This window comes from Fusarium graminearum, chromosome 4 (assembly GCF_000240135.3).
Source record: "Fusarium graminearum PH-1 chromosome 4, whole genome shotgun sequence".
Lineage (NCBI taxonomy): Eukaryota > Fungi > Ascomycota > Sordariomycetes > Hypocreales > Nectriaceae > Fusarium > Fusarium graminearum.
In genome coordinates, this window is record NC_026477.1 from 7,498,779 (window position 1) to 7,524,390 (window position 25,612).

Here is a 25,612-nt window from a genome sequence, read left to right on the forward strand (position 1 = left end):
AGTAAACAGTTACGCTAACGTGCCTTGGAAAAGATGCCTTATTTTAAGAATTGAACGAATTAAATGTCTCTTAAAGCGGCTGTGGTTTTGCTCTTGATTACAACATGACTTTGTGCGCTTTGTAGCACGTTTTCGCTTACTTGATAAGTCCCTCCATTCAACGAATAAATGAATGGCTAGAACTGCAGGGTTCGGCGCAGGGATGGAGGTAGATGGAGTTGACACTCGCGGCAGGGTGGTACTCGAATGGTGGAAATTTGCGCCCGCCTGATGCCACTGCTGCTGGTCAACTTTGTCATTATATCCTGGAACTACTTACCAGCGGTTATCAGATCATTTTTGACAAAATCGAAATGACAGATAGCACAGCGTCGTTTCAATCACAGGTCTTCCATTGTCAGGGGCGGATACCGTGGTGGTGTAAGATTGTCCATTGTTACGAGGAGAGACGTTGATAGTGATGGTAATGGAGGAAAGCGGAAATGCTGTGTTGAAAACCCAGCAAGCGGATTTGGATCATATTCATGTGATTAAATATTCTTAGCTTAGATAGTTACGGACTCCATACAGGAAGGAACCTACAGGTATCTGAACTTGGTAGCTGGCAGGTGGCAGGCACCGGCAGCAGGTGCGCAATATATTTCAGGAGGTGCCGCGTCCACCAGAACAAAATAGAACAGAGTTATCATGTCACACAAGCATCAGAAATCGAGTCGAAACCGTTGTGAGAAGAGTTAATAATTTGTTGCCTTGGCCAAAAGCATAATTTTGGTCCTACCATACGTCATACTGTTATGTCTATCAGCACGCTTTAGGCCTCCCGCTTTACTTGCAAGAAATTCCAGTCGACGGATTAATAATTGCCATCTTCACAAACTCAGAGTAGTTCCAATAACCTCCCTGAGTTCCCTCACCTTCCACGGGCACGTTGCCAAAAAACTTCCAAGTCCAGTAGGAACTTCCTCGAGTATACCTGGACCATGCCTGGAGACCAGTATTGAGGTTGAATGCGCGACTAGAAAAATTATTATCGCTAGTAGCCTGAATAGACCATTCTCCGACAAACACCGGAAACTTTGGCTCAGCAGAAGCCTTGGCGTCGGTACAGATGAACTCGGGCAGGTTTTGCGAAGTAGCTGGACGACCAGCAAAGTAGTAATGATGAACATCAAAAACAATGTTCGTGTTGGCAGCAAAGTTCTTGACCCAAAAGTCAACCGGCCGGAAACCACCTTGGAGCATAATAGGTATCTTAGGATTGATCTTCTGAACCCGTGATACGACTCCTTGGAAATACCTGAGAACCCAAGCAGCTCCTTGATCGGACAAAGCCTCAGGTGTTCCAAACTTGGTAATGTCTCGATTGTCGACAGGTTCGTTTATTGGTGCTAGGGTAAAACCTTGAGGAACATCTGACTCTTGGATGAATTTGATGGCAGCGTCGACGGCCTTGTATGAATAATCAAGGGCGGTTTGGTTCTGGAACCAACCATAATTGCCTTCTTTCTCACCAAGTCCCATACCGTTAAGACCTCCAGGGAGAGAGTGGATATCGAGAATAACGTGAATGCCATGCTTCTTGATGGCATAGTCGGAGATGACTCTGAGAAAGCGGGCTTGATTACCACTATACAGTTGAGAGCCTGGGACAGTAACCCAGGCATTGTATCCAGTAGGAATTCGGATGACGTTTATTCCAGCCTTGGCCATGGCATCAATGTCCTTGGTGGTGATGAAAGAGCTGTATCGTTGCTCTAAAATTGGACCACATCGTGAACCCAGTTTTGCGCAGAAGTCCCATTCATCAGGTGTGCCAGGTGCATACTGATTCCACCACCTGGGATCAATGACGGCTTCTTGATGTAACCAGCCGCCGATATTGACTCCATTGGCTTTGAATGTTTTCCAGTTGAGGTAGTTGGAGGGTGGGAGAGCATTGACTAAGCCACAAAAGACTGTAAGAGTACTAAGCTTCATGTTGGGTGCTGGGGAATAAGAAGTTGACAGGCATTTAAGGACTGTGTTTGTTCTGGTTTAATATCTTGAGGGGGATATTCCACCATTTTAAGTTGTTCTTATTAGGGTTGCATGAGATCTTTCTTCCCCATGGGGTAGGTGATGAACCCTGGCCCGGGTTTGCATGTCCACATCCCGATGTCAAATGGGCTGCCAATCCGAGTTGATGAATGCCGAAGCCAAGAGAGCTAGCTCCGGCTTTGGTACGCTTTAACTGGCCGCACTGGTTATGACCCCTGTTTCTTCTGGATACTGGCTAAGCTGTTGATCCCGGTCTAGCCTTAGAATGCATCGTTGAGCACAGTTGCTCCTCCACACGACTCACTAGTACGAGAACAACGCATCCCATACTGGATAGACTTTTTCTCTATCGCTTCTAGGAACCATCATTGTCAGTCGCTGTGTCAATCATCTTCCATGGCGCTTACCTATATCTGTCGGGAGTACAATAGCTCCACTGTCATGGAGTGCAACGAGGGCATCCTTGACCCAGGTGCGGCAAGTAAAAGCCTCTCCATTTCTTCCGGAAGGGCTGCCATTTGCTGGAACACTGTTTATAGCATGTTCCACGAGATCAAGACTTCTGATATCTGATACTTTGATCATAGCAATCAGAATCATGGAATTTGCTGGGTCAACGAATTTTGCATCATATCGCCAAGGCCTGTCGCGATTTGAGGCATGGTGAATGGTTGATTTTCCCTGGCCATCTGTAACATAGATCCCCCAGTGCTTCGAAAGTCAACAGATGCAAGATTTCAAGGGAAGATTGGCGTAATTACGTATTCTCCCTTTCTTGGGCGGGAATCGAGAGAGATGTAAAGAGAGATTGTGCTGACTGTTCCATCGAGAGGCGGCATGGTAAATAGATAATACAGAATGAAGAAGTATAAATCACTTAGAGTCTGACGTGGAAAGGCGTCTTGAAGAAGGTAATTGTAATTATGGTTTAGGTTGGACTCATGCTCCGCCTCGGCGTCTCCGTTTCAAACTACCGTGCACGCGCGCGGCTATATTGGCGCTACGTAAAGAGTGTTGTTAGTCGTAATTTATTTCCTAAAATAAAGTGTAGTTCTACATCCTTGTTTTTTGTTGTCGCACGTGACCTAGATTACGTCCTAGCAGGCAACAACATCCTCTCATTCTTATGACATAACAAAGAAGATCGCCAACTACTACTGAGTGCCCAAGAAAGCAACCTAAAATATGGCCAATGAAGATGACCCGATGGAACAGGCTTTATAAGCGATCCAGAATTCAAACCTTCGCCATCCCGACAACCGACTTCTCGAATGTTTTCTCGAAGACTCAGCTGATCCTAAAGCGACCGCCCAATACGTATTGTCAAAATGTCCCGCAGAGCAGAGCACCGTTAGTTTCTTATCACTTCTCTCTGACTGGAAGACAGTAGTTTCCTCTTGTGAGTTACTATCTTAATTCTAGATTCCATCTCATTCTAATAGCAAATCGATAGACGGAAAATTACAGCAACCGTCACTGAACAAAGACATTATCTCCATGGTAAAGGCAAGAGATGGCGATAAATGCATGATTACCGGCCTACAAAGTTCATTCTTCGATCCATTGATTGTTGCACCTATTCCTCGAATCCGGAATTCATTAAACAGGGTAATTAACAATATGCTTGCATGACTACCTCCACGATTATTGACGTTTGCTGTTTTAGTCTCAAGTAGAGATACTTAAGGTTTTTCTTGGTTCAGATTATCATGCCTTGCTATGTAGTCCCAGCCAGCCCGATGGTCCGCAGAATCACATGCTCATCCGTCGCTCTGCTGCAATCGCATTTGCTCAAGGCCATTTCAAATTCAAGTTCTCAAAAGATCCAAATGTAAGCCACTGTTTACCTCCATAAAGTATGATTTATGATGGAAACCTTATACTCAGGTTTAACTCCATATGCGGAAACACTTTGAAACATATGCCTGACTTGATTACAGTATCATGTTTGGCAAGTCTGGATTGGTGGCCCGGATAGACCATCAATCCTAGACAAGGTGCCAATGACCACAAGGGGCGCTTTTAAAAATCATTCAGAGCATGAAACTTGGTTTCCGGATAAATCTTCACTACAAGAATTCTCAAGATTTACGAAGGCCATTCGTTGGTATCACATCTCTGTAGAGACTGCTTTGAAACAACAGAAGCCCCCACCAGTTAGCACCGCGCTTACTCCATCGTTCTGTCATCGCCTTTCAGAATATAGCGCGGTGTTATTTTCGGCGTTTTTTTTCGTTTGATGCCGTCCTCACTCAGAGCACAGATCTACCGTGGGCTGTGATTTCTTGGGGCTCGCCTATACGGACCATCATCCAGCTTTAAGGTGCAGCGGCTCCCCTCTGGGATGTATCTCAAGACGAAGCGCCAAGAAGAGCATCAAAGTTTAGCAAGCGAGTATGGTACCTTGCATCCTCTGCGTAGACTTACGTAGATACCTGTTCCACGACCATTGGATATTTTTTCCAGTTCAGACACATCTTACTTGTTGACAACTCGGCTCCCTGGGCATCCTGTTGGTCTTTGCCTGGACTCTATGAGTGAGGCTGAGGTAGATGCCCTCAACAACGAACTACACCGATATCTGAGCGATCTTCGAGCGATGCCAAAGCCAGTTGGCATAAAGCATGCAATGTGCAACGCGATTGGGGGACCTTTGTATGACTATCGCATGATTGTTGGCCAAGACTATGATAAAGCTCGAGGAGATTTTATTGAACCATTCGCGACTGAGGACGATTTCAACGAAAAGCTCCAGACTCCGGCGATTCCCGGTGTCTCTCACAGGTCGGGTCACGAGATTGTCTTGACACATGCGGATATAAACATGAGAAATATACTCCATCATAACGGAAGAATCTATGGCATCATAGACTGGGAAAATGCTGACTGGTTCCCTGATTACTGGGAGTACACAAAGGGTCTATATGTCACTAAAGTCAACAGGCGGTGGCTGAGCATGATGGATCGGGTATTTGCAACCTTTGGGGATTTCAAGGATGACTATGTTACGGAGCGTAAGCGATGGGATTATTGTATGTAGCAGTATGTCCCACTGCACGTAGCAAGGCTATAGTGGGAAATTCTAGGCTGCATAAAAGAACATCATCTTGCATGTTGTCATCCTATATCCTACTATCTCATTGACCCGAATTTGAGTAAACGTAACTATGGAGTAACGCAAGGATGCGCATTTAACCACTGCGATTCCTCATTTGCTGGGCCCGTCTTTCTCGGGACGCCTCCCGTTCAATCTCTTCTTTTCTCCTTAATTCCATCAGCTCCTTGCGTTCCTGTTGCGCCGTCTTTCCATCACCATTCAGCATATCGATCCCTGTTTTCCCTGCAGCCTCTTCTAAAATTGCCCTGACATGTTCTTGATACTTATTTGTCTTGTCGTTAGGATTTCTAACCCAAAGGGAATGTAGAGCAGCAACGTGAAGGGGCGTGTTGTGCTCCATGTTCATCAAATTGGCGTCGGCTCCTTGTTCCAGCAAAAATGAAATCACGTCCACATTACTTCTTGCAGCTACTGCCAGATGTAAAGGCGAATTTCCCTCCTTGTCGGTGTCCGTGACACGGGCGCCGTGGGCAAGTAGAATACTCATAGCTCTGAGTGATATTCTATGGTGGCTGATCAGGGTGTGTAGTGGCGTCTCATCCATATCATTTCTTATGCTTGCGTCAGCACCGTTTTTGCAAAGCAATTCAATGACAGCAGTATAGTTTTCGTATTGCTGAGCAGTGTGCTGTGTAGCATAATGTAATGGCGTGTTTTCTGTGCAGTCCTGGTTGTTGATTGCGTGAGGGTCGATGTCTAACAACAGGCCAGCGGTGTCGATAATGTCTTTAATCTTTTCTTCCTGCTGTGCCCTTGACCGAATACAGGGTTGTTCTTGAGCCATATAGTTGCGAGTCAACCAATGTAATGGATTGCTCCCACTACTGTCTCGAAATGATATTATGTCTGCAATCTCGACTCCACTACCTCGGCAGTCGATGAAAGTCTGTATGGCAGCGACGTTGGCATGGAAAGATGCCATGGAAATCGCAGTCATGTTGGCAATAGGACCCATGCCAAAGTCCATTGTCAGGCAAAAAGGATCTCTCGTGATCTTGGCATGAACATCAGCGCCGCCATTGATAAGCTTCTTGATAATTTCTGGGCCTGCCCATCGTGCCACCAATGTCAGAACAGTTTCAGGTGTACCCATATCATCCCGAAAAGGTACAACAACATCGGAAGCAGAAGCACCCCGGTCCAACAACATGTTCATGACGGTCTCGCCTTTTTGCGCCGACGGTTGCAAGTTGAAAGGCTCGTCATACAAGGTTGAATAGATGTCAGCAGCTGACAGAATAGCGGTGCAGCCATTGACATCACGCTCGTTGATATCAGCATAAGCTGGCTGGTTATCGAGCAAGAATTGTACCATCTCAATATCAGCTCTTCGTGCGGCTTCATTGAGTAGGGTGAATCCGAGTTTTTTATAGCTAACAAATCCAGGTTCTATGGTAATTGTTTCCTGATGAGGCAGAAGGACTCGAAGTGCTCCAAGGCTTCCGTTATCAACTGCGGCATAGTAGGGAGAGTAGTACTCGAAAGATTCCTCAGACTCGTTTCCGGCCGCTTGAGGGTCAATGGCGAGGTACTGCTCCAGAGATGTAACGTCGTCACGACGAATTATCTCCATAAGAAGGCGACGGTCCCAGGTCTCGTACAATATTGTACCATCTTGACATGGCATTGTCATTAGCTCATCAGGACTATATCCGTCATCATGCATATTCGGAGCGTGGCTGAATTGCTGATACGTCGATTTCGATGGGCATCGAGGGGATGACATGATTGAAGATGGCGAAGTTAAATGGAGAGAGAAGACAAATTCTGAAGATGTCAAGAACTTAATAAATATTTTCCTTTTGTATTATTCTGGGGCGTGTAGTTTAGTAGTCAGTCGATACCAACACCCCGAGTGACTCTTCGCCGGCCTTCCAATCTCGCTAATTTGCAATTCCGTAATATCTGTTGGTTGTTGTTTCGACATGTTGGTTGTTTGATGTGAATTTGGAGTCCACAACCCCATAAAGCTAGCAAGGGTTCTGACTAGGTATGTTCATCGGGAATGGAGTGTGACCCATAGCCATGGCTGTTGCTTCTTACCTACTCGGTACATAATGTATACTTGTGCCTCGATTTTGCAGACAACCTAGGTACGTTTGTAGACTGGGGCTTTGGGCGTGCAAGGTAAGCATCATAATGGTTCCACATCATAGAGCGATCTCTTTCTTGTAATTGTCTCGCCTTATTCAAAAAAACGTAATGGAGGTGACGCAGTGATTAATGAGGACACCATTATCGACTCATACTACATATTATTAAATCTACGAATTTATTTCTTTCGCCGTATTATTGTTCTTTTACTAAACCTCTACTCTCTCCCACTCCCCATGACTCGTCCCTGGTCCAACAGGTGGCTCTTCCACTGCTTCTCGTTTCCGTATACGCCGATTACTTGCTACGATAAACAACCGGCAACCTCTGTCCCATATCTTTCTAAGTAGAGCTTCCAAACTGTACCAATTGAACTGAAAAATGAATTGTACAACCCAAGCCATATCATGATAAAACTTGGATAGTGGGCGAGAAGAATGGTAAAAGACGTTTTTGGTAAATCTAAAGAGTAATTCCAACTGCTCCGAGAATACCAACAGTAATGCTGTAGCCACAAAAGCCACAGCAGATGTTTTGATCATACTTTGCAAAGTTTGGCCACTGGGCGCATCACCCATGCTGAACACACCCGTACCAAAGCTCAGTGGTAGGAATATGACAGTAACATAAGTAAATCGCTTAATGTTATCTTCTCGCCGCCGATTCATCTCATTGCTCATCCTTTCAAGTTCTATTGTCAACATCTTTTTGAATTGGGAGATGTTTGCCTGTATATGCCGAAGGGCTTGAACACTATGATTGTTCTGGATGAGCATCTTTGAGATGATAGTACGGTATCGGATCTCATCATTGAATGTCCAACGAGGAGGCTCATTCTGACGTTCGTGTTCCCTGTCCATCCATAGCTCGATCTTTGCCAAGTTCTCGACCAAGTCTTGTTCAACTATTTGCAATATGTGTTGGTATGATTGGCATCGTTGGCTGACTTTGTGGAATGAATATATGCGTCCAGGCTCGGCATTTGTTGCCCGCAGCAGTCCTTCGGTATATAAAGTAACGTTTGGCCGTTCTTCTTTTGTCAGAAGTTTCCAAACGTTAGATTTGGTATAGTCCAGAATCTTGAAAGAATTCTTGCGCATCTCATCTACCATCCTCTGAAATAACAGAAGCTCGAGGATTCGGCGTTGCCTCCAAGGTTCCTTGTTATTCTCCAATGCGTTGACATCTAATGTTGTAAAGTCTATGTCTCCCTTCTCTCTTCGATTCCGAAGCATGTTCGTCACAATGCTATCAACATTGGGTGTGTTCAGTTCGGTCTTTGGGTCACTTTCTAGGAAGTAAACTGTCCAGTATCGGTCAAAAAGGTCACCATCAAATCGACAGCCCATGGCTACTTTAGCCAACACCATGTCATCAAGTCTTTTGCTCGTCGACGACGTATCGATGACAAAATCGTGCGGATGTCTCAGGTAGCCCCTCCAACATAGGGAGTAAAAGGAAAGATGAAATTCAGTAGTCCATCGATTCTTCTCCAGTGTTGCATATTCAAAGAAAGACTTATCGTAGGAAATGTGCTTGGAGAAGAAATTCAGCATGGCCTCTGACTCTTCTCGAATTTGTGGATACGGTCTTTGTTGTTCTGGACGTGGAGCAAATGAAGCATAAAATCTCTTCTTCGAGGTGTTGGTCAGTCGTCTCTGTTTAATCAAGCTCGTGAGGAAATCCCGATCGTTCGCGGCTTTACATAAGTCTTCGAGTCGCGGTGGTGTTTTCTTCCTGGCTTTCGATCGAGGGACGTTAACCACAACTCCTCTCAAATTTGTACTGATGGGCCTGTAATCTACCCCAAAAGGCTTAATGCGCCTTTGAAATGCTTCCTCAAGATCTCCGACGCCAACGTCATCATCATCATAGTCTTTGAAAAAGTCTGGCAAAGTATAAAGCCACTCATCTGAAAGCTGGACAATATTCGTCTGGTTCACGGGGCTGTTCCACGGGAAGCTAAACTTCATAGGCTGAGACCTGATCTCGCTCGTGGCATATCGATCAGATTGATTTTCAATAAGTGATCTCAGGGAGATCCAAAATTCTGGATCGAGGGTCGACATAGGCGATGACTGAGGCTCCCCGCTAATATCTGCAATCTTTTGCTCACCTGGAGGCTGGGCATACTTCCAAAGAATGTAGGGGATTTCAAAGGTCCAACCCCAATACGTGTCTCTCTTCCATTCATCCGTGTAGATTGTTGGCTCATTGTCAAAATCTAATTGTCCTGAGAACAAGCCATTGGCCCAGACACTGTTGGTAAGGACGGATGCAGCACGCCCATGCATCTCTTTCGGCGAAAGAGAATTAATTGACTTGCTTTTTTGAGCCATAATCATTGATAGGGCGAAGCGGAGTGGCTCGTCCCAGGTTGTGTCATCATTTTCCTCGTGAAGTCGCTGACAATCCACAAGGTTTTTCCATACGTCGAGTTTGCTGGACCAAACATCCTCAGCCGCTGTAGCAGTTGCTCCAGGTTTATCAAAAAGGCCAGAGTCCATAGCATGAAACAATGTCGCGTCCTTATTGCGAAAAAGAAACCGGATGTGACTGGCACTTCGGGATACAGAAAGCATCCTCTTCTTTGAGATCGGGTTTTCAACCGTAAAACGGGTGAGGATCTGACTTCGAACGATGCTAGACGAATAGTATCTCTTAATAGGGCTTTTCTTTGAATGCCCTTTGCCGATATTTTGATCGGTCATGCGAGTGACAAAGAGATTATCCTTGAGGCCCAAGGCTTCAGCAGCCTTGATAGCACGCCATATTAGAACATGGTCAGTAAAGTAAAACTGATGGATGGGTGCTTTTATGTTTCGTGGAAACGCATAATAACCCAGCTTGTTCTTTGTATCAAGATCCCGGACCCAAGCCTTGATGGCTTCCCCAGCTGTTCCGGGGACATTGCATGGCTCTCCGATGGCCTGGCAGAATTCGTTTGAGGTGTCATATTCGTAAAAGTCACCGACCTTGATGAGATGGAACGGAACATCAACCAGGGAGTCGGGGAAGTATGGGCTCTTTTCCCAACTGGCGATCTCTTTGCCATTGACCCAGGTATGTGGACAAGTGGTATTGCCGGCAAGATCTCTATATTCTCTTCCAAATATCCATTTCAAATGACCGTTGAGGACCTTGCGAATGCGTCCCACCATAGAACATATATAGCACCTCTGAACATCCACACATGCTCCCTCACTGTGTGGTGGCAAGGATTCGAAATGTTTTAGTGCTAGCAGTAGTAATTGAAAGCAATAGCTGGATGATGTCAGAAACTTTTGAAGTAGCCAAGTAATTGCAGACTCACAAACTCGCAGCAGTTGCAACACGATGATTGTCAACATCTCCACATGTCAAGGCGATAGCCGGGTTGTCCGTTTCATCGTCTGTATCAGTATATACTGGAATGCTGCAGACTGATAATATGTGCTCCAAGTTACGGTTTAAGAGGCGATCAAGGTGAGGAAGCTCGGTGAAGCAAGGGTTGTCAGAAATCGATTGGTCAGGGAGTCTCCATGGTATAGGAATCTGGACTGTTTTTGTGGGCGATTTGATAGATTTGTTATCGATTAATTCCAAAGAGTAGACGAATGTTATCTTGGCGGCTAAGGTACTTTCAGGCCAGACCACGCAATAGGCCTGGCTCTCATCTTCCACACCCTCATTTTCTCCACTGTACAGGAAGTCTTCTACGAATGATAAAGCGGACTTGTCCATGTACCCAGAGATAAAGAGAGCAACATGTTTGTTATTCTCTTCCTTGTCATGGTATCGCTTGATATGATGCAAGTCAGGCGATGAGAGCTCAGTGTTGTACCCATCGTCATTCTCCTCAGCCTTATTGAATGCGTTGTCGCGATCGGCAAACTCCAGCTGACGAATGAGGAAATTGGTCCTCAATCCCATCGGAGGTTTTGCACCCTCGAAGAGAAATGTCTGATAGACAACGCCATTAGAAATATAGTACTGGATTTCGAACTTTCCACTGTTTCCACCAATAGTAAAGACAGGCCATCGATTATCCATGAACGTTGCGGATACACTGTCAACGCCATTACCTAGCCATGCTAGATCAGGGTAGAAACCGATATTATGGTCCGGGTCGTTGGCCGTGGATAGAAACGTAGTGATTCGATCAACGACTTCTTAAGGCTGGGGGATAGACAGGTGATCCACACAGTAGCCAACTTTCTCGCCACGAAAATGCTGGCTTATTCGCAAGAGGCGCCCCGAGGAACTGACAGTAGCAGTAGTTCCATTGTCGCCGAAGGAATAGATGCAACTCCTGTTTGGCGTTTCCATGGTGGTTGGGAGACAAAGCTTTGGAAGTGCAATATTGAAATGGAGTTGAAGGTCAAGACGCTAATGGATACAGTATAAGTTTACCAAGTCAGTTGATCTGACCGACTTACGCGCAAGCTGGTGCTCCCTCCTCCCGGTGCAGCAACAAGCAATGATCTGACCAACTATTTTCAGCCGCATGTAGGGAAATCGATTTCTGATTGGAGCTCAATGTGCAAATACTGGTGCCAAGACATGCGAGTTCCAGCTCCAGATGCTTGTCGACCTAATCTATCACGAAAAGGAAGCAACCACGCCCCATAAGCACAGCCTCTTCTCTCGTAAGCTACAGTCGGTGGCTAAATTCATGGCGCGATTCTTCAAAATTGTCTTAAACCGACATTCTGTTAAGTTTTCTCAGATAAATTCTAGTGAGAAGATTCGTGATCCGCGCCGAAACACTATACTCCAAACCCGTATCTTGGTAACTGGGAAGGGCGAAACCCAAGCAAAGGCTATACCAATTGCTCTATACTGATGGCTGCCCCTGTTAGTCCAACCTCGCTTATGCTAGCTGATGATCTACATAGCGCATAACAATTCCCTAACCCGAGGATTCCCGCCGACCATCTCAGATCTTACCCTGTAGGTAGCCGAAACGCTGATTCTCTACCATAATTTAGGCTCAGGAATCGTGACAAAAGCCTCACGTCGACCATGTGATAGTGAACTAATGTCTCTCTTGACAATCTCAAAAAGAACCTTTACTTAAATGTGTGGTGGAAGTCAATACTACACTCGAAAGCAGTCCTATCCACGCCAGCCTTGTTGGGAATTCTATTTATAACATGTCTCAAAAGTGGCGTTGCCCTGAAAGATGAAGACATTGAAGCCGATAGTCTTGAAATATATGGCGTAGTAGGTAGATAAGTCAGAATGTAATATTCCCTAAGAAAAAACATTTGTTACGTAGTAGTTAGAGAAGTAAGGTCACACCTAACTACCTTATACCATCATGAGCTAAGATAGACATAAAGTGTGTTTCCTGTGACTGTACTACCACAAGCCAGAGTCAGCTTTGTAGTAATAGAGCCAATCGGGTTCCTATCAGTCCGCCACACCGGTTGTGATATGAGAAATGACACAACAGTATTCGTTCAGCCATGCAATTAAGTTTACGGCTTCAGCCTGCTTTTCTAATCGCCACAGTAGCTTGGATTCCCCCCCTCTTCTTGAATGCATAACGGATAGTTGGGAAACCCTTCTTTACTCCCTCTTTTACTTTTCTCAAGCTGTTTCCCACCACGTTTGCCCTTGACGAGACACATTATGCATCTCAATCATACCGCAGCCCTCCAAGATTTCTGGGGCTTCAAATGCGCCCGCGGTAGCAAGTTTTATATCTGCGAAAATTCTTGGGCCGAGTTCTTTGGATGCTGTACGAGCGACCCTTGTGCCGATGGAATTGGGGTATGCCCGCCCGACAATGTCAAGGCTCTCACGTTTGACGCTGAAAAAGCGTCAGAAATGCCCTGGCAAGACTGTTTGACATCATCCACCAGTATGTTCCAAGTTTGCGCGTACGTTGATCCACCATTTCTGGGATGTTGTGCCTCTCCTGCATGTGAAAAGCGCTGTGGTGCCGTTCGCTTCTCAGGGTTATCTCAGAACAAACAGAATCGACGCAATCTTTTATACCCAAAAGATCTAAATCTGACAGAACACTCACCCTCAAAGGTTATCTTGGAACCAATCTCAACGTTGCCACCTTCTCCATTTGCCATTTCATATCATCACAAAACCTTCAGTCGGAACACTGCTTTGATAGGACCCGGGGCTATGGTGGCTATTTGCATTGCTGTACTCTTTGCTGTTGTTATATGCCTTGGCATTATTGCGAGATATTTGTAATTCTCCCCAGGAATGGTTTGCGCCTCTAAAACTAACATTTCTTAAGTAAACGTTCATCGGTCAAGTCCATGCATAAGAATCCTACGTATATTCCAATCATCAGTCAAGAAGTCGTCGACGAATTTGAGAGCCCCAACGCCGCTAGTATCCAGACAGTCAACGACAGTGATAGTCCACATCTGGCATCGGATTGCAAGCCAATCAATGTTACACAGTCCAAGATGACTTTTTTTATTGGGTGGGCGTGGGATATTGTGTTAACATTGATTCCAATTTGTTTCATAGGTATGATATACTCTCAAACTACGTCAAGTTTGCTATACTATGATCGCGCTAACAGAATCGGCAGCTTTGGCGATAGCCGTCGTTGGCCTAGACGGCCAAAAGAAATCAGACTATGGACAACACGTACTTGAGTTAACCCGTCTCGGCCCTTCTCTGTACCCAATCTTGTTTGCTGCTGTCGCGGGTCGATTCTATAGGAACCTCGCTCGTTGGCGCCTGGAACAACCAGGAGGTGTCAGCCTTGCTGTTCTGGAGCAAGTATTTGGTAGTCAAAGTTTTGCCACGGCTTTGGAACGTGTTTTCGTCGTCCACACTCATGTGTTCCTCGGTATCCTCATCCTTTCCACCTGGGCGCTGTCGCCATTAGGTGGGCAGAGTTCGTCAAGAATCCTATCGTTTGGAGATAGAACAGAAGTGTCAAATGGCACTATAAGTTATTTGCACCCCGCTTATCAAGTCACAAGCTACATCAATCGAAACTCTTACTTAACAACGAGGGCCAGTATCGCAGCATTGTACTCGTCATGTCTTCTTTCGTCACCGGAGCAAAAGCGATCGCCGAGAGATCTATGGGACCTACCAAAAATCCCCCAGTGGAAATCAGACAAGAAAGTCGGGGAGACATACCCAGTTGATAACGAAGCCCTTCGGAATGGCAGAGATGATTATGCATCCCTCATAGGCATCAAACTACGTGGTTTGGACTTTGAAGAAGGGTTGACACAATACAACTTTACTGTGCAAACCTCATACATCGATCTTCAATGCTTGCTGGAGAATGATGATGTTTTGGATCCCTCTCGCTTGTTCAATGACGCGACTATGGCACCCTCAACAGACCTAGTGGATTTCAGGGTTCACGCAGATATCAAGAGCTCACTTCCTTGGACACAGTGGAAGGGTCTTGATAACCCCCCTCCTCTCCAACTATTCTACATCATCAAGTGGGAATGGATGGGCCATAATGGTTACTCTGGAAGTGCATGGTCAGCCATTAATTGCACTATGCAATCAATTTGGATGGACACAGAATTTCGGTGTGGCCCCCGCCCATCGGCAAAAAGTTGCTATGCTTACCAGCAACGAAGGGTCAACGATAAAATCTCACCAAACCGTCTTCCAAGACTGATGACTAAAAACCATGGCGCCTTGAGGCAAGCAATCTCGGTTTGGCCAGAGGCGTCCAGTGATTGGACTAGCAACAAACCGTCAGCTACAGAGAATTACATCATGGGTGAGATGCACCCTTACGCCGGGCAGGGCTTTAGAAACTGGACAGAGATGGATCGTGAAAAGTTCCCTGCGGAAATTTCCAGGCGAATGACGACTGCTTTCAATACGTTCTGGGACGCTACGCTGAACCCTACCGGACATACCAACATAACATTTAAAAATCTTGATGACAGCAGTACGGCGTTTGAGGACGAGTTCAATGCTCAACCATTTATGAACACAACGGTTGGAACGATGACGGCTGAGCGCGAGGTATATCGTGCGAACCAATTATGGCTGGCAATTCTGCTCACTATAACTCTGTTCTTACAGATACTTGCAATTTTGGGGCTCGTACTTGAAGTGCTGATAGTGGGACCAGATGTTCTTGGATACGCGAGCTCATTCACACGGGATAACCCTTACGTACGTCTTCCAACAACCGGGTCAAGTCTTGGTGGTCCCGAAAGAGCAAGAGCCTTGCGGAACCTTCGATTACAACTCACAGATGTATGCCCTGATGACGAGGTTGGATATCTTGCTATTTGTGCTATTCCAACCAAGGCAGTAGATCAGGTCACGGAGCAAGGTTCCACAGAGAATGTTGATCAAGATAGGGTTTCTGGACAAGCACTTTCGAGAAAGCTAGATTCTAAGAGACTTTATAGATAATTTTTCGTATTGTTTAATTGACAAGTAGTTTTGGAGTTCTTTGCTAAAATCATATATCTCTTGGATATGTATACGTTTCTGACTCTCCGTCGTCTTGTGCTAGTATTAATAAGTTGCAATAGTCGCTTTGGCATCTTTTGGCTGAACTTCCACACTTCCACTGTCTGCAGAATCGATACCATTACCGGAACTAGCATCTTCATTCGCCGCAAGACGCATTTCCAAATCGGGATGCTTTGCCTTCCACCTGTTCATGTACCAAACACCACCCATCAGAATTGCCCACATAGTAAACTCAAAGACAGTCGCCGCGGGATAACCGTGAGGAAATTTGGGTGCCTCAACTGTTGGGAACGTAAAAAGAGGAATCCAGATTTGGTTGCAGAATCCCAATGTCATCATGGAAGAGATGATAAGTCCTCGTTCTCCATAATTCTCTTTTAGAGTTGAGTTGACCCATGAATAGAGAATGGGCGACGCCATGCCTGAAAAGCCACCAAAGTAAAAGGCAGCGAATTTGAGGCCATCGGGTACAGTCCAGATAGACAAGACAATACAGGCGAAAAAGACGAAAGAGGCTTGGAAGGTCCAGAGACCACGAAGACTGAGACAACCAGCGAGAGTTGTGCCGAGCCAAGAAGAGATGGCGCGTAGGAGATCGATGAATGTGGGAAGAATGTTGACCAACTCGATTGAGTAACCTGTGCTGCGTAGCCAAAGTGCCATGTAACCGGTCTGCCCACGTGTAATTAGCTTATAGCTCGAAAAAAAAACACAATAAATTGTACGTACCCAGTAGTGTGCCTGACATAAGAAGATATAGCATGAGACACAGATCCACCACATTGGTCGACTCAGGGTGTACTTGAAAGTCTTCCAAGTGATACCCTCCTTTTCAACAGTGGGGATACGCTTGAGTGCAAGGGCGTGCTCTTGCTCTGTCATGTACCATCTTCTGGGCGATGTTGGCAGACCAGGCCACACGACAAATCCAACGAAAGCGATAGGCAGAGTAATTATACCTTGAACAATGAAGAGCCACCGCCAGCCTGCACGTCCAAAGACGCCGTCGAGATTACGGTAGGCGGCTGCTTGGAGGTAGCCTGAGAACATGGAACCAAGTGAATTACCCATAAACCAGACACCTGCTCGCTTGAATAGTTCTTCATTCTTGAACCATGAGCCAACTGTAATGATAAAATATTAGTCGATTGTATCAATCATTGATGTTTATGTGAGACTTACGAATAAGATGAGTGCCACCAAATGAGCTTGCTTCAAGAAACCCTGTCAAGGCTCTGAGAATGTAAAGATGCCAGCTTTGTTTGATTTCGGACTGGCAGAAGGCGATGATGGCCCAAATGATCTGAAGGGAAGGGAGTAAAAATGGTGCCCTGCAATGGTTAGTGAATTATTATTTTGTGCAATAATGTTTTACTTACAGTTTACCCTTGGTTTGCAAAGTCATGAGGGGAATCTGACCCAGCACATATGCCGTGTTATCTGTATTTAGGACCAGTGTAAGTTTATATATTATTTGGTTGGATCAAGAACAAAAGAAATGCGATAGAGACTTACAAGCCACGACATAGTAGTTCAGCTGATTTCCATAGGCATGGAGATCCTCTTTCATACCAGAGACGTATGCATTGGTGATGTTTTGCTGACCGAGGAACTGAAACAAATTGTTAGCGTCCATTTACAGCAAATATTGTGCTTATCGGAGTGACGAACGCGACAAAAGACTGGTTCATATTAGTAACGTGTGACAACTGGCAACATAATGTCCGACTCACAGCTTAATGATCCAAATATCAGGATAGCTAGATCAAGCTTTCGAAGTAGCTTTCTCTCTTCCTTTGGGTAGTGAGATGCTGTTGTGTCGTTAGTCGGAGACACGTGACTGAGGTTTCCGCAGACGTACGATACCAGTCGAAGACGGAAATAACAACTGCTCCGACCTTGTTCTTCTTGACACTTGTGACTATTCCCATCTTGAAACTGCCAACACCTCTGTAGGGTGTATTCTTCTAAGACGATCAGGCGATGTTTTGCAGTGTTGGAAGAGAAGGGATCGGCCAATTGGTTGAGTTTTATACAGAACATATATCCCAACGTCTAATGCCACTAATGAACTAATTCCAAGCTACAAGTATGACGAGCTCGACCCCTAGACTATGTATCCACAGCTAGTCTGTCGCTACAATAATCCATCTCGATGCCACGGTCTTTGATCTAGGAACCGGGTGGCCAAAACTAACCATACCAAGATAACAATGCATCCCCAATAAGAAAATACCGCGGGTACAATTCTGTATGGAGTCACTCACTACCACACTAAATCCGTTACTAGTCGACATTTGATATGTGTGGTTTCATTTATAGAAAACGCCATCGATTATCAGATGGCGACATCTGCCCCACTTGTGATATATCAACCAGGTAAGCCACTGAGAGACACACCAACATGGGAATTGCGGGGAATATCATCCTCAGTAATCTATTGCGACATTCCCGTATATCATCACGTAAATCTGGTAATCGTTTTCCGGATTACTAACTGAATTAGAGACGGATGGATGTAACCGCCTTGCGGGGTCGGAGACAGAATGAGTGCCTATGTCTACATCGAGAAGGATAATGTTGTATATAAATGTGTTGAACAGCAGCACTTTAATAATTAAACAATTGTCAAACTTTGATTAGCTACTTGAATCATACTCACCATCTTACACAATGCCATCAGCAACTCAACTGTACCAATACAACCACGTCCCCGAGACAAAGGCAAACCTTGACTGGGCAGACTGTAAGCTATAACAACCCCTGTAACTTGGCGTAATCAGTCCCTAACATTAGCATCATAAAAGTGCCAACAATTGACCTCTCTCTCTATGGAACAGAGAGTGGCAACGCTGAGCTTGCACAAACCCTCATCGAGGCCATCCGCACTAAGGGTTTCTTTTATGTCACCAACTATGGCATTTCTCAAGAGGAGGTCGACACACAGTTCTCCCTAGGGCAACAGTTCTATGAGCTTCCATTGGAGGAAAAGGTCAAGTATCAGCCAGACCTAGATGCTGGTGATTACAATGGGTACAGACCTGCTGGTAGGCGTGTTCTTAGTGGGGGTATTAAGGACAAGACTGAGGTTTGGAATATGGCCAGTAAGCAAACCACGGACAATAACTGTAGGGTTATCAAGCTAATAGTTTTCAGCCAACGATGGTCACATCACCCAACCCCTTCCTGAGCTCCTACAAAAGAACAAGACTTTGATTGAAAACTTCTCCAAAGACTTGCACGACAAGGTCCTTGACCCACTTCTCCATCTCATTGCTATCGCTCTTGAGCTACCAGCCGATTTCTTTACCAAACTTCATCAATGGAACATCCATGACGAGTCTCACCTTCGATACATGAAGTATTCCAAGTTTAGTCCTGAGGAGCGAGAGAAACTGAGTGATGGTCTTTGGTCATTGGGTCACACTGATCTCGGCACCATCACTCTTCTCTTCCGCCAACCAGTAGCAGCATTACAGATCAAAGACCACAAGACTGGTGAATGGAAGTGGGCCAAGCCTCTTGATGGTAGCTTGACCGTCAATACCTGTGACGCGTTGAGTTTCTTGACTGGAGGTTACATCAAGTCAACTGTGCACCGAGTAAATACCTCTACTCATGACTGTACATGTAGTTTATTGCTAACGAATCAACAGGTCTCAGCACCACCTAAAGATCAAGAGCATGTCGATCGTCTTGGACTTTTGTACTTTGCTCGCCCACAAAACGATCTTATTTTGAAGACAATCGATTCTCCCGTATTGAAGCGTGCTGGATTTACTCAGAATGAATTTGAAGCAGGAAACCATAAAGTCCCTACTATGGGCGAGTTTACTACCTTAAAGCAAACTTGGCAGCAGCGAAAGGGCAAGGTTTACAAGGAGGAGGATGGAGCTGAGATTCTACCAGGATTCCAGGGCAAATACCACGCATAGATATAGATATTATGTTATATCGAAGTTTGATACTGTTGATGATTACAGAATAGTGACGATGCATGAATACTGATGAGCTCATGTATCATCACTCAAAGGAAAAACCCTTGCTTATAATCCCTGTCGCGATAAATCATTTCCCATTTCTATTGGCTGGTAATTGAAAGAGGGGCTACTGAATGCCGATTGGTCATCGGAATATCGTCCAGAAGGCTGACACTGTATAACGCAACAAAACTAAAGCTACACGTCGCGACTAAAAATAGGGTGATTCTTTATTGTCATTTTCCGTCGATCAGTCGATCAATGTCGTAGCAACTTCGCGCGCTGATACCGCGTACTACTCCGGAGCAGCGAAATCTTACTCCGCCAGATAGTGGGAGTAACGGTGCTACTAGACAGCTCGTGTCCAAACGAAAACACACCTCTACGACGTGCGATATCTGCCGAAGACGGAAGACAAGGGTGAGATAACAGTGAACAAAAGCCGTGTCTGCTTTCTACCTGGCATGCTTAATATGAACCATCTCGTGTTTCAGGTATTTACTGACTGTGTTACCGTCTGCTAGTGTGGCGGAGAGCGTCCCACTTGCTTCGCGTGTGTCCGCAATGGCCATTCAGCAGAATGCTCGTACGAGACACAGCCAACAGAGACACAGCGTCAAGCCTGGAAGCGCAAGTACAGTGCCGTGGATGGCGAAAACAGTGTCCATCGTAGATTTATCAATATCCTTCGGTCTCACCCAGAACAAGATGTCAACGATATTCTGAACCGTCTTCGTGGCGGAACCAGCGCGGATGAGCTTGTGAGACACGTCGAGTCGGGAGACTTACTCTTGGAGCTATCAGTTGCACCAGGCATACAATGGCGACATAATCCTGGCGGTCTATTAACCATCCCCGATTTACCCAAGACTGCCAATAACCCTTATGTCAAGTCTCTCATCTATCACATAAAATTCGGTCCATTGACACCAACAAGACCACGGCCACCACCAGCAGGGTCTCTCGCTTCGTACAATGCACCATACCATACTGCTGGCATGATCAGCGTCCTCCTTGACACTTGTCAACTCGATATAGAAGCGACGAGTCTGGATTCTTTATTTATAAATCATCTTTCGCAATTGGTAAATTATGATTCTTCGTGTGTTCCATACGCGCGTCCAAATGCAGCCCTGGCTTAGGTGTTCAACACTTCTATTTCACTAGCCTATCAGTGACAGGACACTTATGATTGCAAACGGAAGTCCAGGGTAAGAATTCTAGCGTGAAGCCAAGTCTTCTCAATGCGTTGTGAGAAACAATAAATCACTCCATTATCACGTGTAGGGTGATTTGTCTTTACAAACATGCCACATTAGCTATGGGACGTCATAGTTTGGCTGGAATGTGGTGGTTTTGCATGATCAAGGTTTAGTGGCTCGCAAGCCACCGAAGAAGCCGGACTATCCCTTATAGCTATAAGAAGGGGGCCAGAGAATCTCGCCAAACGCCTGTCACTCCAATAAGACACTGACTACTGAGACAACACATTTTTGCTGCTATAACCACTTCGCCAGAACTCTACAACTACTTTCTATTGTACCTTGAGCTGACACTAGCTCATTGCTCCCAACCAACACTTGAAAGCTTTCAACATCGATTCGAGACTATATGGCTCCGCTCTACAAAAAAGCACTTGTCATCGGGGCTACATCTGGTATTGGCGCGGCCTTGACGTCTAAGCTTGTTATGAATGGTACCAAGGTTGTCGTTGTCGGACGTCGACGGAAGCGTCTGCAGGAATTCGTCAAGACACACGGCTCAGATGTCTCAAGTGCCATCACCTTTGACATAACAAACCTGGCTGGTATCAAGGGCTTTGCAAGAGATGTAATCAAATCAAATCCCGATCTCGACTGTGTTATAATAAACTCAGGTGTGCAACGCGGCTTCGACTTCACTCAACCAGACAAAGTCGACCTGTCACTACTCGGAGTAGAACTCACAACAAATTATACTGCAGCTGTTCATCTTACGGCAGCGTTTTTGCCTCATCTGAAGAACGAACCTCATGGAAACCTGGTGTACATGAATGCTGGCTTGGGCCTTATCCCAGCCATGAGCCGGACACCAAACTACAATGCGTCAAAAGCTGCCCTCCATGCATTTGTAATGGATATAAGATACCAATTGCGTGACGATGGGTGTCCTTTACATATCGTGGAGGTGTTCCCGCCCGCAGTACAAACCGAGCTGCACAACGAAGAACATCAACCAGATATTGTCAATGGAAATGAAATAGGCATGCCATTAGACGATTTTATCGATAAATTGTATGATGAGTTGGCCAAGGGAAGTGATCAGTTCGCCATTGGATTCGGAACGGAACTATTTAAAGAAGGTGGTTGGGAATTCCAGCGAGGGAAGATGTGTGACGAAGTGAGGGGTTTGTTGAACGTTGCGTTGGAGGATTATCTACGAAGTTGAGGTATTTGAATTATCGAGAATTAATAATTACCAATTAATGTATAAGCCAGTACTCTAAGTGGAAGTATATGAAATTGATTAGAAACGAAGATGAAGACATAGTAGTTGCCGAAACGATAATAGGAACATGAAAGGGAATGAGCCAATAATGCTGTCGTCTTGATTTCATAACCTCCAACAAATTTTGATTCTGGGTGAGCTTTGGGAACAGTCTTCAGCTCGTTGAGTTTTAGACTCTCGGAACTAGTTGTGGTAGTCTCTACAAGGAAACATCTCACTTGATGACTTCCATCATGTCTACCAAGGAGCGGTGTGATTCGGGCCGTATTGACCCACCGAACCCTCTCATGTCAGCCATATAACCCGCACCACATCAACTTGTGCACACCTTGAACTCATTCCAATCTATATCCTTCACCATGGTCAACAAAGAAATCCAAGAAAAACTCAGAGCCTTTGTTGCCGAGCGAGACTGGGCACAATTTCATACCCCCGAAAACCTCGCCAAGAGCGTCTCCATCGAAGCCGCCGAGCTCCTCGAGTGCTTCCAGTGGGGGGCAGAGCCTGATCCAAAACGGGTGCATGAGGAACTGGCAGACGTCTTGACCTATTGTCTACTCCTTGCTGATAAGATAGGTGTCGATCCGGATAAGATTGTGTTGGATAAGCTTGAGATTACAAAGAGGAAATATCCTGTTGATAAGGCCAAGGGCAGCAGCAAGAAGTATAATCAGCTTGATGATGGTAAAGCTTGATTTATATATGGGTCTTGGAATGCGGGAGGGGAGGAATGGGGTTGCTGTGTCTTGAACGACGGAGGTAGGGCACCGCGTTCGGGATGAGACATTTATGTCCCGCTTGCAAAAAGCAGCAGAGCCAAGTCCACAACCAGCAACCACCAGGAACGTTTAACCGTGTCTAGGTGTCGACTATACCTGGAAAGGATGTTTAAGAGGCACCAGGACTCGTTGTGCCGGAAGAGGAGGGCTGATCCTGGGGATCCAAGACAAGTTCTATCGATGAGTCTTGTTTGTGGCAAGGGCAATGAGATCGGCTGGTCCACAACGACTGCATTCTGCTAAGCACATGATGAGGGGAATAAAATGTCAAACTATTTATCTGATGTAACGACAGTTGAAGACATGACTTCTACTAGTATTTCAAAAAGAACTTGGCGAGAGCAGTTGCAAACAAATTTACAATGTAATCTCGTCCGTTTTCTACACGGAAGTTGAAAGAGCTCCCATCTTAACTGTTGAGCATGGCGCGTCATACACCGAGGGCTTTACAAAGTCTACCCGAGCCTGGGAATCCTTCCCCAGTTCAATTAATGTCTCGCGACCAGGGTCGAACTCAGGCCAACCGAGTTTCGCTAGACCAGACCATGGGTCATCACTGAAAGAAAACCATGCATGCTGCATTATCTTGGTTAGTTCTTCCTGATCTTCAGACGGTGCAATCCCGCTGACATCGAGAGATGCGCCAAATATCATATGCAGATCCACACCATGGTACGCGCCGCTCGTAGGGAATAGCCTTGTGTTGTTCCAGTCTGCCATATAACGGTATGCCCATGAAGGTACCTGGTGGGCTCTTCGCGCCATGGCCTGGTAAGAAACAGGGCAAGTGAAGGATTCGAGAAGGAATGATTTGACCTGGGCGTCGGTAGGTGTAACTCCATTTCCATACGCAGGAATACGGTAGTAGCCATCCTCATTGTTGTTATGGCCAAAAAGGATGGGAATCTTTGCAAAACTTCCAGCCTCGGTTAGATTGACATAATCCAAAAAGACAATCTCTCCATCGGGTTTGGGATAGAAAGGAGGGATAGATCGAAGAACACTGGAGCTGGAGGCAGGTTTTATAGCAGCAGCCGCTTTCTTGATATCCTCCCAATTGACCTTGCGCATGCAGACCATTACGTCGCTGCTACCGTCACAGCCAACTGCAGATACAACCGTCTCCCAATTCTTCTCCTGGACGGCAGCAGAGTTGACGGGAAAGCTAAACGCATTTCCAGATGGAGCAATTATGCCGTTGACAATTGTGTCCTTCTTGTAGGCATAGGTCCAGTAGTCAACAGCCACGCCTCCGGATGACTGACCGGCGATTGTGATCTTGGAAGGGTTGCCACCGAAGTTCCAAATGTTATCGCGAATCCACTCAACGGCAGCGCGCTGGTCACGCAGACCTAGGTTCTGGACACCACCCGCTGTACCAGGGAATCCAAAGATATTGATTCGGTAGTTGACGGTAACAACAATGATATCCTCGGCATCAGCAAAGTATTTGCCGTTGTAGAACGGACTGTTGGTATTTCCAATGGCAAATCCTGTATTTCAAGGTTAGTCCGGCTCTAAATAAAAGATAGGCTAGTGACCTACGACCACCATAGAAAAACACCAACACAGGTTTGTTAGCCTTTGCAGAATTGGGCGTGACCCTTGACCAAATGTTAAGGGTGAGGCAATCTTCACTCTGCGGAGTCCCAGCAGCACTGGCAAAATAGGAAATGATGCGCTGGGCCTGGGGTGTCATATCAGGATAGTCGACCTTCTTGCTAGGCGAGAGGGGGCAGTCATAGCCAAACTCTTTCGCCTCAAAGGGGGTCTTGGAATAGGAGCTGATGCGCTGTGGAGGCGCGAACCTCAAGTCGTTGATGGGAGGCTTGGCATAAGGAATACCTAGATACTCAACGACACACGATGAGTTGTCTGTCGTGTGTCCTGTAATAGGTCCATTGGATGTGTTGACGGTCATGTACCGTGAAGGATTGCACTGTGGTGCCGCAGAGGCAAAAATTGCCCAGAGGGCAAACACAGGCGACCAATAAGCCAAGTACATCTTGCAGTCTGGACCGTCCCAGGGGTAATAGAAGCCAGCCAGTGTCTCACGTCGTGCTGAAGGATCTCCCAATTTAATCCCTCCAGACCGGAAAATAGCTGCGCCAAGTCCGAATGCCTACTATACTAGAATCAACCGCGGATGTAACCTGACTAGGGTGTCAGTGGTCGACCTTCCTAAATGAGCAGCTATATATGTATGCTAGTGAACAAGTTCGTGCATAATAATAAGTTTCCAACCAACAATCTTTATCTTTTCTTCCCTTTTCAAGTATCTCACGTAAGGGGTTAATTAGCCCAAGAATGATCATTTTTCGCCATGTCCTATGTTCAAGGTTCTGTTGCCGAGTCTCTTATGTCAAGCGAGTAATAATTTTCCTCTTCTAAACCCTGCAGAAACTAAATTCCCATGACCCCTGATAATTAAGCGGCGGAAGAGTAGTTAATTATCTTTATTTCTGTTTCCTACTTGCCGGTAGAGGATTCTCACTCTCAATATTTCACTATTGTTACGTAAATCAGCTAACAGTATAATCTTCGCGGTCGATGCTTTGTTGCATTATTTCTTCGTTTTGACATGTAATGTCTGGCAGGCTTTCGACCTTGGCTAATTTGAGCTATATGTCATAGCGGTACTAGGAAACTGACGAGCTTTTGCTGCTCAAGAATGGAGTGTTACCCTC

General features: G+C 45.7%; 12 protein-coding genes across 12 annotated transcripts; 7 read left to right on the top strand and 5 right to left on the bottom strand.

Moving 5' to 3' along the window:
* Positions 1–825: 825 nt before the first annotated feature.
* On the bottom strand, positions 826–1,977 carry FGSG_09109 (uncharacterized protein; the record flags this gene model as incomplete). Its single annotated transcript, XM_011330378.1, has 1 exon — positions 826–1,977. One exon carries the CDS (start codon positions 1,975–1,977, stop codon positions 826–828), a length of 1,152 nt encoding a protein of 383 aa, XP_011328680.1.
* Positions 1,978–3,365: 1,388 nt separating this feature from the next.
* FGSG_09108 (uncharacterized protein) lies at positions 3,366–4,029 on the top strand (the record flags this gene model as incomplete). Its single annotated transcript, XM_011330379.1, has 4 exons — positions 3,366–3,387; positions 3,491–3,645; positions 3,741–3,868; positions 3,978–4,029. 4 exons carry the CDS (start codon positions 3,366–3,368, stop codon positions 4,027–4,029), a joined length of 357 nt encoding a protein of 118 aa, XP_011328681.1.
* A 541-nt stretch (positions 4,030–4,570) lies between these two features.
* Positions 4,571–5,077, top strand: FGSG_13516 (uncharacterized protein; the record flags this gene model as incomplete). Its single annotated transcript, XM_011330380.1, has 1 exon — positions 4,571–5,077. The coding sequence occupies one exon, from the start codon at positions 4,571–4,573 to the stop codon at positions 5,075–5,077; it is 507 nt and encodes a 168-aa protein (XP_011328682.1).
* A 151-nt stretch (positions 5,078–5,228) lies between these two features.
* FGSG_09107 (uncharacterized protein) lies at positions 5,229–6,881 on the bottom strand (the record flags this gene model as incomplete). Its single annotated transcript, XM_011330381.1, has 1 exon — positions 5,229–6,881. One exon carries the CDS (start codon positions 6,879–6,881, stop codon positions 5,229–5,231), a length of 1,653 nt encoding a protein of 550 aa, XP_011328683.1.
* A 577-nt stretch (positions 6,882–7,458) lies between these two features.
* FGSG_09106 (uncharacterized protein) lies at positions 7,459–12,212 on the bottom strand (the record flags this gene model as incomplete). The annotated part of the gene is made up of 5 exons (XM_011330382.1): positions 7,459–10,345; positions 10,563–11,297; positions 11,498–11,617; positions 11,668–11,713; positions 12,179–12,212. 5 exons carry the CDS (start codon positions 12,210–12,212, stop codon positions 7,459–7,461), a joined length of 3,822 nt encoding a protein of 1,273 aa, XP_011328684.1.
* Positions 12,213–12,865: 653 nt separating this feature from the next.
* Positions 12,866–15,515, top strand: FGSG_09105 (uncharacterized protein; the record flags this gene model as incomplete). The annotated part of the gene is made up of 5 exons (XM_011330383.1): positions 12,866–13,116; positions 13,494–13,732; positions 13,788–15,217; positions 15,278–15,370; positions 15,453–15,515. 5 exons carry the CDS (start codon positions 12,866–12,868, stop codon positions 15,513–15,515), a joined length of 2,076 nt encoding a protein of 691 aa, XP_011328685.1.
* Positions 15,516–15,721: 206 nt separating this feature from the next.
* FGSG_09104 (uncharacterized protein) lies at positions 15,722–17,610 on the bottom strand (the record flags this gene model as incomplete). The annotated part of the gene is made up of 8 exons (XM_011330384.1): positions 15,722–16,351; positions 16,409–16,803; positions 16,862–17,010; positions 17,059–17,119; positions 17,195–17,291; positions 17,351–17,361; positions 17,413–17,490; positions 17,541–17,610. 8 exons carry the CDS (start codon positions 17,608–17,610, stop codon positions 15,722–15,724), a joined length of 1,491 nt encoding a protein of 496 aa, XP_011328686.1.
* Positions 17,611–18,225: 615 nt separating this feature from the next.
* On the top strand, positions 18,226–19,614 carry FGSG_09103 (uncharacterized protein; the record flags this gene model as incomplete). Its single annotated transcript, XM_011330385.1, has 5 exons — positions 18,226–18,261; positions 18,363–18,425; positions 18,522–18,783; positions 18,836–19,281; positions 19,336–19,614. 5 exons carry the CDS (start codon positions 18,226–18,228, stop codon positions 19,612–19,614), a joined length of 1,086 nt encoding a protein of 361 aa, XP_011328687.1.
* Positions 19,615–20,132: 518 nt separating this feature from the next.
* FGSG_09102 (uncharacterized protein) lies at positions 20,133–20,801 on the top strand (the record flags this gene model as incomplete). Its single annotated transcript, XM_011330386.1, has 2 exons — positions 20,133–20,153; positions 20,184–20,801. The coding sequence occupies 2 exons, from the start codon at positions 20,133–20,135 to the stop codon at positions 20,799–20,801; spliced, it is 639 nt and encodes a 212-aa protein (XP_011328688.1).
* A 469-nt stretch (positions 20,802–21,270) lies between these two features.
* FGSG_09101 (uncharacterized protein) lies at positions 21,271–22,086 on the top strand (the record flags this gene model as incomplete). Its single annotated transcript, XM_011330387.1, has 1 exon — positions 21,271–22,086. One exon carries the CDS (start codon positions 21,271–21,273, stop codon positions 22,084–22,086), a length of 816 nt encoding a protein of 271 aa, XP_011328689.1.
* Positions 22,087–22,505: 419 nt separating this feature from the next.
* Positions 22,506–22,841, top strand: FGSG_09100 (uncharacterized protein; the record flags this gene model as incomplete). Its single annotated transcript, XM_011330388.1, has 1 exon — positions 22,506–22,841. One exon carries the CDS (start codon positions 22,506–22,508, stop codon positions 22,839–22,841), a length of 336 nt encoding a protein of 111 aa, XP_011328690.1.
* Positions 22,842–23,306: 465 nt separating this feature from the next.
* On the bottom strand, positions 23,307–24,930 carry FGSG_09099 (uncharacterized protein; the record flags this gene model as incomplete). The annotated part of the gene is made up of 2 exons (XM_011330389.1): positions 23,307–24,418; positions 24,471–24,930. The coding sequence occupies 2 exons, from the start codon at positions 24,928–24,930 to the stop codon at positions 23,307–23,309; spliced, it is 1,572 nt and encodes a 523-aa protein (XP_011328691.1).
* Positions 24,931–25,612: the final 682 nt, after the last annotated feature.